Raw genomic sequence first — 10618 nt, forward strand, 5'->3', positions numbered from 1 at the left:
GGCCCAGCTGTCCCAAGCATATAAATCCTGTACTATATACCTGTATTCTATTGCATGTCTGATACAGACTGAACCATTTGTACCATATAGAGAATTGTGAGAATAATATCAAAGAGATGCCTGGAAAGATGTCGTAACAAGAAACAATCGCTTCACAGCTTCGCTTTACCCTCGGTCTCCACATCCCCATGAACAGGGGTGTCTATGCCACCTGCACCCTCAACACTCTCTACCTCACCCTGGTCAACCACCCCCTTCGTCGCAGGCACTTTACCCAAAACCCAAGCCTTCACATCCACAAAGAACTTCTCCGTGGTCTCAGGCAACTCATCATGCAACTTATGATAAGCCCCCTCATAAGAACAGAACGTGACATCACCACCCTTCTCGGTCAACCCCTTAACAAAGTCCTTCGTCGCAGGATAACTAGTAACGAGATCCCCATCCCCATGTCCAAACCAAAACGGCAGGTCACTCTTCACCCAAGCTCCATCCCCAGCCGCAAACATCCCCTCCAACCAAATACCCCGATCCAACATACCAGCCAAGCCCCCAAAAGTCGCGGTATCATGGCACAGCGTATCAGCCACGAACTCCTTGACCACATCCTTATTGCGAGACAGCAAATTCGGGTCAAGCGGGGAATACCGCTGCTTATGGGGGATCAACTTTGCGACAAGTCGCCCCGCTGAGACTATCAGCTTTGAGGGACGGGAGGATGGGTCTATGGCGATTAGAGGGGAGTACAGAAGCACGCCGGTGAAGTTGGGCCGCTTGGATTTGTCTCCGTTGTAGGGTGACTCTGGGTGGAAAATGTAGTTGAGGACTTGGCCGCCGCCCATGCTGTGGCCCATTAGGAAGAGCGGCACGTCAGGGCGGGAGGGTAGGCTTTGCAGGAAGGAGTGGATGTCGGAGAGGACTTGGGAGGTTGGGCCTGTGTCGCCGCGGTCGCGGGGTTTTTTGACGCTGCGGCCCCATCCTCTAAGTTTGGGCTATTAGTTATGGGGTTTATAGTGGAATAGGTCGGTTTCTTTGCGGGATTTATATTGAGATATCAGGATAGGGTCTGGTCTTGGTGGTTTGACACTTACCGTTGATCAAAAGACCTCACCTCAACACCTGCCGATACTAGTGTTGGAAACAGATCATGGTAGGCATTGCCTAGCAAGGGTTTGTATCAATAATCTGTCTTGTGGATGAAGGGCTGTCTTGGCTTATTGCTCATAATAGACATAATAGACTCACAGTGGTCACTGAAGCCATGGATGAAAGCCAAAACAGCAAGTGGAGACCCGCTAGTCTATATAGTAGCGCACATTGTTAGCTTTGGAAATCAATACGCTTATTTCGAGCTCGGGAACGATCTCAGCTTATTCAGAGCGGGATCAACCCGCGGAGACTATGTCGTTGCAAATTCAGACATACCTTCCATGTCTTGGCATACAGCTCAAGGCCGTCTGGGAGAGTGTGCACGCTTTCTTCTGTGTTCATTTCGGTTGTTGGAGCTTTTACAAAATCTTGAGAGGTGGTTAGAGAAGGGATGGAGTGCACGTTTAAGCATAAGTACGACCGCGGGACCTCGGCAGGAATATCAAGCCAAGATACATACTAACGCGATTCAGATCCACCAAGCCCAAATTTATATTCAAACCCTATTTATACAAATTTATACATATCCTAACACAATTATTATACAGAAATAAGATAACTATGTATTTACATGCACAGTACGTATAAGGTAGAGTTGATACAATCACAGGAAATCAAGCATATCTCATTTTCTGGACGTCAACTGTTGCTTCTCCACTCTTGCAAAATTTGCCAGCAACCTTGGTCGACTGTGACTACCCCTTCCAATGATTTTCTTCTTTTGATTCAATTCTATTGTAAGTCCATGATTGCACTGCCCCCGGAATCCCAAGAAATAGTACAAAGTAGACGGGAAGATCCTGAGGTCTGAATTCCGATGAGCAAGAGCCTCTAGGGATCCACGGGTCTTCAGACCCACTTAAAAAATATTTGATTGGTTCCCAAGTAACTTTGTATTGTCCAATCATATTTTTTCAGTGACATACTTCTCGAGGGCTACTATATCGGCCAAAAAATTACTGTCAACTTCTTAACAGTCTTACTTTTTGTTACCTTTTAGCCTTGGGATCTATGCTATATTATCTTAGACAACGAGTGCCATCGACACTTAGGCCAGCAATCTCACAATCTCTGCTGCGCTTCAAACATTCAAAAAGGATGTTCTCCGCCATTCCTCAAGCGGTTACAAACACCCACCAACCCGATGTCTCATATCGATCTCTGGCATTATCCCCGAGTGAAGATAGCCCAGATATCCGCCAGAAGTATCGACCATTTATCCTTGACAACAATGCAACTGAGGACTGGGTCAACAACTTAGACCTGACCACCGCAGCGGACATGGCAGAACATAACCTACGGGTTACAAACGAGAGGCTGAGAGTCCTGGTACTCTATGGAAGCCTTCGTAAAAGGTCATATTCTCGACTAGTGGCATTGGAAGCTTCCCGTATACTTTTCCGGCTCGGCTGTGACGTACGCGTCTTTGACCCCGAAGGTCTTCCTATGAAGAACGAGAGTGATACCGCCCATCCCAAAGTACAGGAGCTCCGAGAACTCAGTGTGTGGAGCGATGGACATGTCTGGGTTTCTCCTGAACAGCATGGCAATTTGGTGAGTGATCTTTCCCTATAATCTTAACGTTTAATGCATTATTTACTCATATGCTTTTCCGCAACGCTAGACCGCTGTGTTCAAGAATCAGATCGATTGGATTCCTTTGACTACTGGCAGTGTCCGTCCCACCCAAGGCCGAACACTAGCCATTGCCCAGGTGTGCGGTGGATCCCAGTCGTTCAATGCGGTCAACTCTTTGCGTATCCTGGGTCGGTGGATGCGTATGTTTGCGATTCCGAATCAGTCTTCGATCCCGAAGGCATATACACAGTTCCCGGATGAAGGGCAACCGGGAGATCAACGACTTATGCCTAGTGGTAACAGAGATCGTCTGGTGGACTGCATGGAGGAGTTTGTCAAATATACGATTCTGATGCGGCCTCACATCGGTCTTTTTGGTGACCGTTTTAGTGAACGGGAGGAGAAGAAGATAAAGGAGGCAAAGCTGAATGCCGCTACAGTTATTTGAAAGACATAGAATAATATAGAGTGTTAGAAAGATAATATATTATGGTATAATGCTCAACATATTTTGTTCCCTCGACTGGTAACTCAGTGACTCCTCTGGTTAAGGCTTACATGCTGTACGGAGAATATGGAAGTTGTATTCACATCAAAATATTTGTTGCCACCTTTCGACGTTTTTTTCCTCAGCTGTATTCTATTGCCGATCATTCGTGTGTAAATGTCGCTGCCAAGAAACAGTGACATACCACATTCGGCAATCGAAAGTCGTGACCATGGAGAGAGTCGATATAACAGTTACTTAAATATTCCTCGCTTCCCTCCATATATTCATGTATAGGCTGTTGGGAGTTGAACCATATTTGACAAGGAAACCCCACACGGAGACTTCGTTCCCCGCAGTCTAATGCTTATGATATACGATGTCGCTTTCTTCCAACCCTTCTCCACCCCCAGATGGCGGATATGGTTGGGTATGCGTGGCTGCATGCTTTTCAATCAATTGCTTCACTTGGGGTGCGGTCTCTGTGCGTTGTCTCGATATCAGTCCTGTTAGCGGCAACCCAGCTCATGTTCTCTAACAGTCATATGGCGTGTACTTGGCACACTACCTATCGAACAACGTATTCCCCGAGGCTACTCCCATGGACTTTGCACTAATTGGGGGGTTAAATTTCTCCATGGCGATGTTGGTGGCCCCTGCTGTTACAATCGTTGCTCGCAAATACGGCATCAAGTTACCTATGTTGCTCGGGTTGGGGCTTTTGGCGTCGGGATATATCTCTGCGTCCTTTTCACAAAGAATCTGGCAGCTCTATCTGTCACAGGGAGTCTTGATTGGATTTGGAGTTGGCTTTATCTATATACCCAGCATCCCTGTGCTCTCTCAGTGGTTTGGTAAGAAAAGAAGTCTTGCCAACGGGATCAGTGCGGCCGGATCAGGTATTGGTGGCTTGATTTTTTCGTTTATGGATGGTTCAATCATTCAGAATATATCTCTTGCTTGGGCTCTGCGGTTGACAGCTATTATCAGTTGCTCAATGCTGATCGTTGCCATTTTACTAATCCGAAATCGCAATGAAGCTATACTGCCGTCCCAGCGGGGATTCGATGTGAAACTCTTGCGTCGTTTAGACGTGCTTCTATTGCTATCATGGGCTTTTCTCAGTATGCTTGGCTATATCTGTCTGCTATTTTCACTTCCAGATTATGCACGCTCCAGTGGACTCTCGGACAACCAAGCTACAATTGTCAACGCGATCTTGAACTTGGGAACTGCTGTTGGTCGGCCACTGATAGGCATTGCCAGCGATTATTTTGGCAGGATTGAGGTCGCTGGCCTCTTGACTTGCTTTTGTGGCATTACTTGTTTTGTCATTTGGCTTCCCTCGACATCATATGGCGTACTTGTTCTCTTCGCTTTCATCAGTGGGGCTATTCTCGGGGTCTTTTGGGTTGTAAGTCGATCAAGCCTATACTGATCCTACGTGGCCACTGAACTTCTAAATAGACCGTGGGACCTTTATGTGTTGAGGTCGCTGGGTTGGAGCAGCTCCAATCACTCCTCTCTTTGTCTTGGTCTTTTATTGTGCTCCCTACAACATGTAAGGATTTTGCATACAGGCCTGAAGACCTTGGGCTAATATCAAATTATAGTCTCCGAGGTTATAGCACTCAAACTACGCCGTCTACAGTCACACCAACCATATCGAAATGCCCAAGTGTTCTGTGGTATCTCTTACATTTGTGCTAGCGTGGCTTTACTTTTTCTCTGGTTGATTAAACGACGGAAAGCATAAACATGGACCTAATAATAATAGGGGTATCTAGTCAAGGAGACTTGATTTGAGTGGTTGGTTAGGGTGTTTATATCGAAATACTAGGATGTGGTTTGGTCTTGGTTGATGGCAGAGACGAAGTATGTATACTTACAAACTAGAAGACCTTAGCTTAACACCTACCAATAGTGTTTAAAACAGATCAATTCAATAATATGTGTCAACAATAAGTATTAACCTCCTTAAAATGTCAAGTTGAAAATAATACTCGCCCCAGACAGATCGGGCAAGCTCGGAGTCGAAAAATTCCAAAACACAGGAAGTCGGACTCCGCGGACCCCGACCTTAGCAAGGCTATCAGTGTTTTTTATACTCAGCGCAGAGCCACAACCATTCCTTCCAGTACCTTTGCGAGGAAGATTCAAACAAAATGTCCACATTCAATGGCTTAGAAATAACAGCAGTAAGTCCACCCAGCCCACTCCTACCCCAAACCCCCATCTAACCCAACCAGGCCTCAATATTCGCCGCGCTAGCCAGCGAAGGAGCCATCCACCCAATGGACACAGTAATAACACGCATGCAATCTCCAATGTACAGCAGCGTCTACAAGCATCTAAACGGCACACTCAGCCGCACCCTCTTCAGCGGGCTGTACCAAGGTTTCGGACCAACCTTCATCGCAGGGACAATTTCATCAGCTGCTTTCTTCACAGCATACGAAGCCTCAAAGACAGCGTTTGACAATGCACAGTCCGCTGGATATATGCTCGGCGTCCCGCGGCCGCTGATTCACGCTACTAGCAGTGCTGTCGCTGAATTGCTCGCCTGCGCTATCCAGAACCCGGCTGAGGTATTGAAGCAGAATGCTCAGGTTGTTCAGCGACCGCTTAATGCTAAAAAGGGTCCGTCTCCGACGATGGAGATGGTGCGTCAGTTTCGGAAATATCCTTCGGGGTTGTGGGCTGGGTATGGTGCTCTAGTGGCGAGTCAATTACCGAGTATGTGTCTTACGTTTTGTTTGTATGAGATGTTCAAGGAGGATTTGCTTGAGCGGTGGAAGACAGAAAAAAACGATATTAGGCAGCAGCTTGAGGCGACTGTTTTGGGTGCTGGTGCTGCGGGGGGTTGTGCGTCTTGGTTTTTTGTTCCTATTCATGTGGTCAAGACGAGGATGAGGCTTGCGGTTGGTGAACAGACAGGCAAGGGAAACCCTGGTTTGGCATCCCGTGTCGGGGCATTTGCTATTGCTCGAGATGTGCTGCGGAAGGAGGGGGTAGCTGGGTTGTTTAGGGGATCTGCTTTGACCTGCGTGGCAGCGATTTTGGGAAGTGGACTCTATATTGGGTGTTATGAAGGGGCTAAGATATACTTGTGCAATTATCAAACCTCATAGCTGGCACGGCTGGAGATTGCTCCAAGCCAAATGTACCATAAGATATGTATAATATAATAGAATCACTCTCCTCCTTCAATTGTCTTATAACAGAGCGAGAAAAAAAAACACTGGATTCGCCTACTAGAGATATAAAATGCAAAGGACCTGCGAAGAACCCTGCCATCGTTACATTATAAGGCGCCCATGCAGTGTAAAAGGTGCGTGCACTGTGGATAGAGCATGATATCGGGACTAACACAGAGCTAACGTCAGACTTATTAGCTCTCCAAAAGGTTACACCAAAGCTCCTTTACAGATGTTATGCTTATCAGTCTCTCCGAATCCCGGGCCTGTTCCGTGTGCTACTCTCCTACATGCACATACCTACATAAGGTGCATTGTAGGGCCGGGAACCATGTGTGTATTACAGTTTCACGATAAACAAGTATGTACCCAAGACTCCATGCCAAGGACATCTTGGTCTACATTTACCAGCAATTCTACTGATCGTGTCTACAAAAGAACATCCAATACTGAAAATGAACAAAGCCAAGCTCTATTCTTGATTGAACCTCGCATAGGACGAATGGCACAATAAACAGGTACATGAACAGACAAAACTCCTTTCGCCTGAGAAAAAGAAAACGACGAAAAGCAACCTCGTCACGGGCAAAAAGCAGATACCCTTCACCACCTGTTCCGCCCGAACACCAATCCCCGATCCCAAGCGTCGTGAAGCCGTCTCAGATGTGGTTAGAGATTAGGTGAAATGAAACCGAGATAAATCAGGAAACTTAACGGAAGAAGACACAGGAGATGTAGAGAGTGAGGTTGAGAAACAAAAAGGTGGGGGGTTGGAGGGATGAGAGAACGCCAGGGAGCAAATGGAGAATGCCACGCCGTTTCACTACATGTAACGGACACGAGGCAAGACCATTGTTCCAGGAACAGATACTCCGCTAGCAAATCAAGAGGATACAGAGGATGATAAGCGAGAGGAAATGGAAGAAGGACGTTCATAAGCAGGAGAGAAAACACAAGAAAGAAAAAAAGAGATACGTAAAGAAACACCATAAGACGGCTGGCTAGAGAGCCACCACCCAAAAAAGATTCCGAAAAAACAAGCACGAAGGGAAAGAAACCGGTTGGACAAACACCCCATCTCCGAAGATTTCAAATGCTCCTTGTCATCAGTGCCGTTGTGGCCCAAAGTCTGCCTCTACTACCTTGCCCTTCTTGCCCTTTACCGTAAACTCCGCAAGCAACGCGACATGATCACTCGGGAAGTGGAAATTCGGGAACCCGGGCACGCGGCGCAGATATTCCTTGTCCACTTCGCCGAGCAACGCCGACACATGAAGAGTGTTGGAAGAGTACCAAATATAGTCGAGAATGGCCGTGAAGTCGGAGGTGTAGTTGGTGAAGCTCAGTTCTCCCATGGAGGAGTAGGCTGACTTCAACTTGAATGGATGTGTCATACCAACCCGGCTGAGGTTTCCGTAAAGTCGCTTCTCTAGATCGGGATGAGCCTCGGGAAGTCGTCCGGTGGAGATCAAGTTGTAAGCCGCAGACCCTGGTGAGGAGTTGAAATCACCGCACATGAGAACAGGGATCTGATCGCCACTGGTGTACTCCATCGACGGGGCCGGTTCCACCACAGGCGCGGTCTCTGAGCCACTTTCAGCCTCTGAGAAGCGGAATGCAGTCTTGTCCGTGCAGGCGGGCCATTTGGCGTAGTTATCCGAGAGTTTGGTAATCTCCTCCATCAGAATCGCAGTCTGAATGAGCTTGACATCCTTGAAGGCAGGATCCCAATACAGATGAGCGTTCACACTGATGAATCGAGCACCGGTTTGCCGGTTTTCCAAGAAGATCACAACGGCGATGTGGTCCTTCTGCCACAGTCGGTTGTAGATATCATCTTGGCCCTTGGCGTCGGGTCGACGGACGGCTGTCTGACCAAAGTTGATCAATTGCTTGTCCAACAGGATGTACTTGCTTCCCTTGAAGAATGTAGCACATCCATCGACCATCCGGGCGTCTTCCTCCTGCATGCCCATTGCACGACCACGCGGCCAGTAGACACCCTTGTAGTCATTGTAGGCAAGCTGCTCCCGGAAGAAATTGTTGTAACTTCCCTGATCAACCTCCTGAAGGCAGACAATATCTGAGTTATGGGATCGTAATTCGTTAAGAATAAGCTCGCGGCGGAATTCCCAGGACAGAACACGTGAGGGCACATAGCCGTAATGCGATTGGGTTGCAGAAGAGTCACACAGGGTGTTGTACGACAGTACGGTGATCTTTTCCGTATTACTGTTGGACGATGTTGAAGTATCATCGAGGATCACCCAGTCACGGTCAGGAGGAGGTAGGTGGACTGTAACGATGAAGTTAGCGAAAAATCCCGCGCAAATATGGTTGAGAGCGGAAAGAGCAATTGAAACGCACCTGGCATCTCTTCTTTCAGGTACTTGATGAGAGCCTTGGTTCCGTCCTTCATGATCTGAGATTTGAGGACATCATTCAGGGGATTGCCCTCGATGCCCAATGTTTCCAACCGGTAAAGGTACCCCATTTCGTAAGGGAGTGTGCGAATGTTGTTATCGAAGAGAAGGAGCTTCTTCAGATTTGAAAGCATGCCAAGTTCTTCTGGCAGCTCCGTCAATTCATTGCCTGACAGATCCAGATGGTTCAACTTCCGCAGTTGTCCAATGGCCGGGGGCAGCACCTTCAACTTGTTAGAGTTGAGGTACAGCTTCTCAATGAAGCCATAGTTGAACAACGAAGTAGTCAAAGCGCGCAATCCTTGGCCACCGAAATCAAGCGCATTCCAACCCTGTCGGCTGGCTGGCTTCCCCCAGATGCACCATTTCGCCCATCCGTCCCATTTTCTGTGTCAGTGTTGCTGGAGATGAGCTGGATTCCTTTCGTTTGTTGCGCAATGACGCGGGCATGGTAGTGGGGAGAAGTGGCTTGTCTGGATTCTGCCGCAAGCTGGAGCTGCTGCTGCCAATGCTCGTTCATTGATTCATCAAGATCATCGTCCGTGGTCGGTACTCCGTTCTGCAAATGAGTTGAGGTGAAATGAGAAGTTGACGTAGTGGCCAGTGCGCCGCCGGGGAAATTGTGTTGATGAGTGAGGTTGTGGGTCGCTTGTGTGTGATGGGCATGATGATGCGGCTGCTGTGTGTGATGAGAGTGGTGTGTTTGTGACTGGAACTTCGGGATCGGCATGCCAAACCGCTGGTGGGCTTGACCGCCATTCATCATGACATGCTGACCCTGGTGAGTTTGGCCGTACATGTTGTTGAAAGGGCTGAGAGCAGCAGCCTGGTTTAGGGCAGGGGATCGAGAAGGGGAGGGGGTGTCGGTGTTGAATTTCAGTCGACCCGTCGGAGAATTGGTCCCGTTTCGAACGATGTGTCGCTGGTGAGGGTTCTGCTGTGCTTGAGCTTGGAAGTAGAACTGCCCGGCCCCAGGCTGCTGGAACCTGTAGGTACCATCTGCCATTTAACGTGGCAGACGAGACCGTGTTTTGTTTCCCTGGTGGAAAACCTGTTGGTTGGCGGGTGGCGCTAAGTTGAGTTGGGTCGAGGAGAGGAGAGGAGAGGATCGGAGACGGTCTCTTCTCTTCTTCCACATAGAGGCCTAAGGCAAAACCACCTGTATCAAACCACGATTGAAGGTCGCCGGTGACTTTGGCACTGGGAGTATCTTTAGGTGTGCAATGGAGCGATACCTAAGGGCGGAGATTGGGCGGAAGGGTCAAAAGAGGGCGTGATCGGAAAAACAAAAAGAGATCGAGTGATGGGGAGTCGAAGAAAAACCAGTGGGGTAAGATTGACGTAGCAAAGATGAGCAAACCAGACGATTGTCTCCAGGTCGATGAGGACGTCCTAAGATGACACTGGTGGTTTGCAGCGAGGCGGGAGTCACGGGATCACGTGAATCGCCGCAAGGGCCAAAGTCTTTCCCAGATTTGATGAGCTTGAATTGCCAAGACACAGTCAATGTCTCCTCAATTGTTTGAAGTTTTTTTGAGGAAAAAGTTTGACATTGATCATATATTCTTCATCTATCCCGCATATTCACATCACTTTTGCGACCGATGGGACAGTTTATATGAAAACCAGCCACGTGGTTGACTTTGCCTGCCAAAACTATGGGCATACGCAACTGTCTTTGGCAAGTCGAACCTGCCTCGGATTTTGATTCTGCCTAGGCATCTTGTTTGAAGCTAGCCAACACTACGGGGGTACATACAATGAAAGAAATCTGGGTTTAGAAT

General features: G+C 48.1%; 6 protein-coding genes across 6 annotated transcripts; 3 read left to right on the forward strand and 3 right to left on the reverse strand.

Moving 5' to 3' along the window:
- Nucleotides 1–152: 152 nt before the first annotated feature.
- Nucleotides 153–1491, reverse strand: N7471_000306 (acylglycerol lipase; the record flags this gene model as incomplete). The annotated part of the gene is made up of 4 exons (XM_057273027.1): nucleotides 153–981; nucleotides 1092–1161; nucleotides 1246–1300; nucleotides 1426–1491. 4 exons carry the CDS (start codon nucleotides 1489–1491, stop codon nucleotides 153–155), a joined length of 1020 nt encoding a protein of 339 aa, XP_057141206.1.
- Nucleotides 1492–2160: 669 nt separating this feature from the next.
- N7471_000307 (uncharacterized protein) lies at nucleotides 2161–3175 on the forward strand (the record flags this gene model as incomplete). The annotated part of the gene is made up of 2 exons (XM_057273028.1): nucleotides 2161–2703; nucleotides 2774–3175. The coding sequence occupies 2 exons, from the start codon at nucleotides 2161–2163 to the stop codon at nucleotides 3173–3175; spliced, it is 945 nt and encodes a 314-aa protein (XP_057141207.1).
- A 676-nt stretch (nucleotides 3176–3851) lies between these two features.
- N7471_000308 (uncharacterized protein) lies at nucleotides 3852–4970 on the forward strand (the record flags this gene model as incomplete). Its single annotated transcript, XM_057273029.1, has 3 exons — nucleotides 3852–4628; nucleotides 4682–4775; nucleotides 4828–4970. The coding sequence occupies 3 exons, from the start codon at nucleotides 3852–3854 to the stop codon at nucleotides 4968–4970; spliced, it is 1014 nt and encodes a 337-aa protein (XP_057141208.1).
- Nucleotides 4971–5351: 381 nt separating this feature from the next.
- Nucleotides 5352–6356, forward strand: N7471_000309 (putative mitochondrial carrier protein (Pet8)). Its single transcript, XM_057273030.1, has 2 exons — nucleotides 5352–5412; nucleotides 5464–6356. The coding sequence occupies exons 1-2, from the start codon at nucleotides 5380–5382 to the stop codon at nucleotides 6343–6345; spliced, it is 915 nt and encodes a 304-aa protein (XP_057141209.1). The 5' UTR covers nucleotides 5352–5379; the 3' UTR covers nucleotides 6346–6356.
- A 502-nt stretch (nucleotides 6357–6858) lies between these two features.
- N7471_000310 (CCR4-Not complex 3'-5'-exoribonuclease subunit Ccr4) lies at nucleotides 6859–9840 on the reverse strand (the record flags this gene model as incomplete). The annotated part of the gene is made up of 3 exons (XM_057273031.1): nucleotides 6859–8707; nucleotides 8779–9177; nucleotides 9198–9840. The coding sequence occupies 3 exons, from the start codon at nucleotides 9838–9840 to the stop codon at nucleotides 7518–7520; spliced, it is 2232 nt and encodes a 743-aa protein (XP_057141210.1). The 3' UTR covers nucleotides 6859–7517.
- Nucleotides 9841–10095: 255 nt separating this feature from the next.
- On the reverse strand, nucleotides 10096–10556 carry N7471_000311 (uncharacterized protein; the record flags this gene model as incomplete). Its single annotated transcript, XM_057273032.1, has 2 exons — nucleotides 10096–10344; nucleotides 10503–10556. 2 exons carry the CDS (start codon nucleotides 10554–10556, stop codon nucleotides 10096–10098), a joined length of 303 nt encoding a protein of 100 aa, XP_057141211.1.
- Nucleotides 10557–10618: the final 62 nt, after the last annotated feature.

Source organism: Penicillium samsonianum, assembly GCF_028829775.1.
Source record: "Penicillium samsonianum strain IBT 33392 chromosome Unknown utg000001l_segment0_segment0, whole genome shotgun sequence".
Classification (NCBI taxonomy): Eukaryota; Fungi; Ascomycota; class Eurotiomycetes; order Eurotiales; family Aspergillaceae; genus Penicillium; species Penicillium samsonianum.